The sequence below is a fragment of the Papaver somniferum genome, chromosome 7 (assembly GCF_003573695.1).
Source record: "Papaver somniferum cultivar HN1 chromosome 7, ASM357369v1, whole genome shotgun sequence".
Taxonomy (NCBI): domain Eukaryota; kingdom Viridiplantae; phylum Streptophyta; class Magnoliopsida; order Ranunculales; family Papaveraceae; genus Papaver; species Papaver somniferum.
In genome coordinates, this window is record NC_039364.1 from 110640192 (window position 1) to 110647806 (window position 7615).

A 7615-nucleotide genomic window follows, 5' to 3' on the forward strand; every position below is an offset into this window, starting at 1 on the left:
AACTTCTACGTGGCTAGGTTGTGTTTGTCTGTATAACGACTTATTCAAACTCTTAAAGTCTCCAGAGTTTTAGGTGTTCCGAGTAAATTCCGAATCTTTTCATATAAACCGTCCACGTGTCTTCTGAAGTCCTCATATGGATGGATTTCCACCAAAGTTTGAAAAGTTTCAAAGTGAAATTGGTATTTAGGGGTAAATACAATTAAGATTTCAAACAAGAAGGTCCTATACTCCTGTTGTCTTTAAGAGAAAAAGGTTTTATTTTTAATTAATCAAAAAGAAAAAGAAGAGAAGAAGTTATTTTCACCCACAGATGGTAACCCGCGATCATTGTTGTAATTAAGCATAAAAGGTACTCCGAGATTCCCGTTAATCAATGTTTATATTCCAATTTGAGAGAAAGCTCCAAACAAATTCTCACATCTCAGAGAAATTTTGAAATTTTAGTGTGTTTTTTCACCGACAAGACGATTTTAATCACTTGGATAGAAGAGTAGCAGTTGTTTTCACTTGGAGAAAATTTCTCATATTGCCCATTTACTTATTTTCGATATAATGTAGACATTTACTTGTTTTCCATATGTATCATATTGCCCATTAATTTTTTATATATTCTGCAGCAATTTATTTAAGTGTGATAACATATATCAAGTATAATAGTTTTAATGGTATTTTGTTAACATTTGATGATGTATTCATGTATATCATTGACGACGATCTCCTTCGCCGTGACGTGGATCTCTGCAACTCGATATAAAATTCATGGCTACCAGTTCTAATCGTGACTATGATGTTATATGCTTATTACTCCTTGCTATAGGAGCATCAAGATTTGAAGAAATTATCCAAGTGGTGGGAAAGAGTTCCAAAAACCATCCCTCAGAAAACATGTGATTTCTATTTGAATATGTACTAAATACTTTTAATGTATCTTAGATCTTATGTATTATGGACCCTCATTAAATGTATTTTTTACTATTCTTTGTTGATGATATATGAATTTTTTGTCACTTGTTGACATTTTATTAATATAATTAGTCTAGGGGCTCTACGTAACCTCTTGTTCCTTCAAGTATACAATGAGTTAACTGATATATCAAGTATATAATCAAAGATACTTCATTCAGACATGGCGTGGATCCTTTCATAAAAGATCAATGGTTGACGGTTATGAATGTAGCCATCCAAAAAAGAAAAAAGAAAAACATGTAACCAAAAATTTAAAGGTAATTTTGTTGTTCTCAATGGAGGATCAAAGTTTAAAGGCTCACAAATTAAAGAAAAAAAATTTCTTCTTGACGAAGATTCATAGTTTAAAGACTCACAAATCAAAATGGTTGAATTTGACTTCAAAAACCATTTGCAAAAAACATCGATATTCTCTTGAGTTACATATAGTTAGTACGTTTGATTTATTCTCGTTGCTCTGTAATATGAATTTTCATCGTTACTTGTATTGTTTATTGTTTTTCTTCATCGATGTATTTGAATTTGATGTATGAATTGTTACAATATATTAATTAAAAGTTTGTTTTTTCCTTCAAAAAAAGTAACAACATAGGTCTTCTGAACCAGTCATCGTTTTGGATCGATATTGGAGTCTTGGTAGTTGTTATTGTTGTTGATGCAGTTGTTATAAACGAGTTTTCATTGATGTTGGTGTTGTTCTCGTTGTTGTTAAAGAACTTTTTTCTAGAAAGAATCAGCAGGAGAATCATCACGATTTTATTTTTAAGGCACAATCCTTAAATGAAAACACAACTACAAAAGAAAAAAGCTTGCAAGATTCGAACAGCACAAACAGAAAACCCTAACACACAAGTATTGAATAGTTTTGTTATTAAAATTGACAAAGGGGGAGATTGTTAAAGCAACCCACAAGTTTTTTTATCTCACGCTTGTTGTCAATGTTAGGTGATCAAAACTGTATCTTGATTTCTAGTCTACTAAGTCAAGTTTCAGATAGGTTAGAATTGTATTTGAATGTTAGAGATCACCCTTGAAGACTGGAGATTGACGAAAACATTTGGAGGACTTCTGTATCAGGTATGTGAAGACTAAACCATTCTATTTTACTCGGTATACCATCATTCGGTTTATTGAGACTATGTCGTGTGACTTACAGTAAATTTACAAAGAAGATGTTTCGAGACTCGAAATATGATTTAGCAATTGAATGTTCAAAGGTCCTTAACAATATTAGTTCTATGAATTAATTTGTGGGTCAATTGAAAGAGTGTCCATGCAAATTATTATATCATTGGGGAATATTTCAATCATCATAAGAGAGAAATATAAACTTACTGAAATTTCTTCTCATGGTAGGTTGGCGAACCAGTTCACAAACCATATATATCTGACATATAGAAATACATGAAGGTACGCAAATCAGTTCGCAAACCGCAAGCTTATTTTGGAACAGCTCATGAACCCGTTTGGCGAACCGTGGTGAACTGATTTTATAATAAGTTGGATAAATTGGCTAGAAATCGGCGAACCCGGTTCACGAACCGTGGTCAACTGAGTTTGGTAGTCTAGTAGGGTTGGCGAACTCGGTTCCCAAACCGAAGCACCCTGACTCATGAACAAGCCCTACGGTTGGAAAACCGTTGTACCAACTTTCCCGATAATGTTTAGCAGATTCTTAAAGACTTATTATATTAATATGTTTAAGATTGCAATAACTCTCTTAAACACTTCTAAGACTCCATTGATCACTTAAACACTTACGTGTGTGAATCGTGATTAATTTCTTAGGTGTTTAAATGAACATCAAATAACTTTTAGTTTTTTGGCTAACTTGCCTAACCGAATAGTCATTATACATGGTTCAGTAACGTGTATAGTTTTCTATTGTAGTTTGAAGACCTAATTTGTTTGTTTGATTCTCAAGTTATCTTAGCTTGAATTCTAAGATAACCCTGCTCTTTGATAATTATAAATAGAGCATCTCTGTCAACTGGGAAAATCAATCTGTGACATTTTACGTCCTAGTTGATTCTAGAGTCGTCCTCTGCTAACCTTTTAGGTCTACGACTAAAAGACTTTGGTTGGGGATTCGTGAAGCTAGGTCCGACTATATTTACCTTGATAGTTCGTGTATCCTGATCTTGTTTTTGTGTTATCGAGGTTTTCGTAATCTCTTTAAGGAGAGTAGATAGTAATCGCAGTTCTCTTCGTGTCAGACTTTGTAATTCCTCAAGATAGATATCTAAAGACTGATCTTAGTTGATCTTTCGATGATTTTTATTGAGAGGTGGTTAAGAATCTAGGATGTTCTTTGGGAGTCGTGAATTCCGGATTTGTGAGGTTTGATAGCTTGTCTTTTGCAAACAGATTTATATACCTTGATCCATGATCTAAACGGAAATCAAATAGGCTTATATGTTAGAGGAAGATTGGTATCAAAAGTGTTCACTTCGGCTGAAGCAACTCTTAGGTTGTAAAGGACGTCATCTAAGGGAATCAAGTGGGAAGAACCTTGCAAGGTTCGAAAAGACGTAAGGAGTGCGACTGTAACTGAATCGCTTGGAGGGTGAATTCGATCTCAACTACATTCCAATCGAAGACTGATAGTAGGCTAGTGTTTGTAGCGGCTTAATACAGTGTGGTGTTCCATCTGGACGAGGTCCCGGGGTTTTTATGCTATTGCGGTTACCTCGTTAACAAAATTTCTGGTGTCTTGTGTTTTTATTTTTCGCATTATATTGTTTATCTTATAATTGGATTTACACAGGCTTGTACTATTCGATCTAAGTAGATACGCCCGCTTACTTGTAATCGATTACGAGAATAGTTTCTTGTAGAAAATTCTTATCTTGAAAGATTAATAACAAGTGTAATCACTGGTGTATTTTCAAAAGTGATTGTAGTAGTGGTAAAAAGGGGTCTTTTTAGACTTGTGAAGAAAAAAAAATTTAGATTTAAATTAAACAAGCAAATAAAAAGAGTTGTTCAAAGTTATAGAGAAAAACACCAAGACTTGGATTCCACCATTGACCCATTATTTGATAAATTCTAATAATTAATATTCATGCAATTTTTCTTTTAGAGTGATTCTAATTTTATGCCTTTTGTAGATTTTTGAAGTAATAAATGTAAACACCAAGCATGAAACATCAAAAGTCTTAAACTAAGCATGCTCCATCAAAACGAATCACAATTATTCAATAAAAATCAATTATCCAATATAAATTCCATGCAAATAATCATGTAAAACTATTGCAAATAAATAATAAAGTTAGAATTATACCAATAAATATGAAACAATGGCTTCCTCCGTCGCCTTGGCTAAGGGGTTTAGATCCTCATATCAAAAACTTGATCAAAATGGCTTAATAGATGTTTTTATTGATGATATGGTGTTTAACAGAATTTTTGCAACGCTGTATAAATGTTACAACGTCACTGTTACAATGTTCGAATAAGACTGCCTGTAAACGATACTTCTGAACTGCAGCAAAATAACGACACAGTAATTCTGCTGTAGGTACTATTGAAGAACGACGCTCAAGAAGCGTCTGTTCTTCGTTCTTCGTCTTCCTCCTTGAACAGCAGCAGCAGCAAAAATCAATGGTATCTTCCTCGTTTCGGCTCTGAACTCTCTCCTATTTCTCTCTAAACTTTTCTAAACTTTTCTTTGATGTAAACCAACACTTATATAGCCCAACAGATCCATAAATCTCGACTAAATATGCGATTATTCTTTTTCTTCTTCTCATGCAGTTGAAACGATAATCGCTTCTGTTCAGCTTTTTCACGTGCTGTTAGCTATACAATAGCTACCAAACTCTTCCATAATCTTGAATAGGACCATGTACATGTTAATCCAGCGTCAAAGTCCTCCAGAAATCTCTCAAAAATATTCTAAAAACCCAACAGAGAACACTACTATGTTTTCCCTTTCTTTGCTTCTCACGGGTATTCCAGCCCAATTTTCCGGGTCCAATTGATTGTACTGGGCTTGTAATGTCTTCTAGAGTCCGTAGGTACCAAATATGCCCATTGAATCTCCTCCTAAGTCGCTCAAATCTCTGCTCAAAAACTGCTGTCGCTACTGCCTTTATTTTCCCGCCAATTTCTGTTTTGAATTTTGAAGATGACCTCCCCCTATCCAGTTCCGGTGTCACTTTAGTACATGCCCTGAAATGGGGTGCCCCTTATCCAAATTAGGGGTGCCTTTAGAAATTCTTCTGGGATGTTTTCCGCACTTTTCCAGGGTTCCTCCGGGGTATTTCCGGTACACTTCTGGGGCATTTCCGGTACCTATAAATGGCAATCCAAGGGCCACATTTTTAGCCAATTTTTGCCTCAAAGCCTTATTTATCCAAAAACACCTACAAGGAGATTAAAAACCAAAATAAGTACAACAATGGGCACTAACAATATACACAATTGAGATAAATTAGACACATAAATGCGTCTATCAATCACTTGGCATAATTCCGGTTGAATTATTTGGATACGACTAGATTGATCTTGGATATTGATTTTTGAGATCGTCCAAGTACTCTGCTTAAAAAATCAGGTTCACGGACCTTGTGTCTATATATATACATACTGATTGAGTAGAGGTTGAGATGTTAACTCTCTATACACATTGTCAAGGATCATTAGGTTGATCTACTTGTAATTGTATTAAGTTTTGTCTATACATGTTTCCGAACGAAAAAAACGGGTGTATTTAGTATACCTGTGTTTTTAATGTATTTCAGTAGAGTTACTCAAACAGCTTTGATGAGGACATGTTCAGATCATAACCCTTTACAGATTGAACTTGTTCCAGAGGTAATGGTTAGATCGTTATTTAAGATTAAGCATCATTGGCTTAAGCATAAATATTTAGTAAGTAATATTGAAATCTGGTGGAGAGAGTTACAATTTAACGGGACTCCTAGTTATATCTTATTCAAGAAGTTACAATTTCTTGAAGCAATGGAGCAGAGTTACATTTGGTGATTTGAAGAAGAAGAAGGGGAGTATATCTTCTAATATTAGGATACTCAATATGCGTGAATAAATGAGGGCTCTTTCGGAGGAATATTTCTTGGAGAGATCTAATGATGAAGTGAAGTTGAAGGTTTTGTATAAGGTGATAAAAACACAGGATTTTTTTCATAGAATGGAAAATGCAAAAAATAGGAGATGTAGTATTACAAAGTTGGAGGTGGATGGGGTAGATATTTTTAACCAGGATATGATAAAAGTTGACTTGCACAGATATTATACAGGTCTTTTCACTTTTACTCATTCTGTTATGCCAAGTTTTGATAAGTTAAATTTCACTCAAACTGATTCTGCAAATAATATTTGTCTTGAGAGACCTTTTGATGATGATGAGGTGCACAATGTCATTATTAAAGTTGGAGCTAACAAAGCTCCAGGCCCAGATGGGTTTACAATGGACTTTTATAAACTTTCTTGGCATATTTTGAAGGACGATGTGATGCTTGCTTTGCATGAGTTTTTTTGAAAAATGAGTTGTAGACTGGAGGTTAAGTATTTCTTTTGTCAATTTCATTCCAAGGAAGGAGGATTTTTCTACTGCCAAAGACTTTAGACCAATTAGTTTGCTTAGTAGTTTCTAAAGTATTGACAGAAAGTTAAAAATTATTATGCTTCAATTATTGTCACAGTCTAAAGGTGCTATTCTAATGGAGAAATAGATTTTGGATAGTCTTTTAATTGCAAATGAATGCATTAGTAGTAGGTTGAAGCATAAAAAACTAGGTATTCTTTGTAAGATTGACATGGAAAAAGCCTTTGATAATTTGAATATGATCTCTCTTTTTATTATTCTCAAAAAACATGGGTTTGGTGATAAGTGGGTTCAGTGGCTTTATTGGTGTGTAACTTCTGCTCAATTCTCTATTTTGGTTAATGGTGTTGCTTCAGATAAGATTAAGCCCTCTAAAGGTGTTAGACAAAGAGATCCTTTGTCTCATTTCCTCTTATTCTGGTGGTGAATATTCCATCTAAACTCTTAGAGGATGTTGTTCACGATGGTAGAGTTGGTGGTTTTCTGGTTATGGAAGGAGAAACTGTGGTATCTCATATGCAGTTTGTTGATAATACTATATCATCTTCCTTAATGTTTCTATAGAAGAGGTAAGAAGATTGTTTGTCATTCTGTTTTTTTTTTAGGTGTTAACAGGTTTAAAGTTGAACATTGTGAAAAACACAATTACTAGTATTGGAGTTGATAACTTAGTGGAGGAATTAGCCTTAGAGCTAGGATGTAGAGCTACAAACTTTCTTGTTACTTATTTAGGGTTACTAGCTGGTGCTTCTCATATAAATATTGCAATTTGGGATGTGGTGATTGATAAAATGCAAAAGAGATTTGCAGTATGGAAGAACAAATATCTCAACAAAGCTGGTAGGTCCCCACTTATTAAATATGCTCTTCAAAGTATTCCTACTTATTATCTTTCTTTACTTCATCTTCCTGTTTTTGCGGAGAAAAAACTTAATACTATTGTGAGGAAGTTCTTGTGGGGTGTGACTGGGTTTCTTGGAGTAAAGTAAGCAAACCAAAAGAGTACGGAAGTTTGGGCCTAAGAAGATTGAGACTTGTAAATACATATTTAATGGACAAATGGTTATGGAGATACTC

The 7615-nt window shown here is 34.2% G+C and overlaps 1 protein-coding gene across 1 annotated transcript; it reads left to right on the forward strand.

The window, feature by feature from the left end:
• The first annotated feature begins 6749 nt into the window (after positions 1 to 6749).
• On the forward strand, positions 6750 to 7527 carry LOC113295075. The gene is made up of 2 exons (XM_026543431.1): positions 6750 to 6915; positions 7154 to 7527. Exons 1-2 carry the CDS (start codon positions 6750 to 6752, stop codon positions 7525 to 7527), a joined length of 540 nt encoding a protein of 179 aa, XP_026399216.1.
• The last annotated feature ends 88 nt before the right edge of the window (positions 7528 to 7615 follow it).

Coding starts and splice junctions, on each gene's coding strand:
- LOC113295075 (XM_026543431.1), top strand. CDS start 6,750: ATGGAAAAAGCCTTTGATAATTTGAATATGATCTCTCTTTTTATTATT. Junction 6,916..7,153: donor TAAGATTAAGCCCTCTAAAG/GTGTTAGACAAA, acceptor AGGTGTTAACAG/GTTTAAAGTTGAACATTGTG.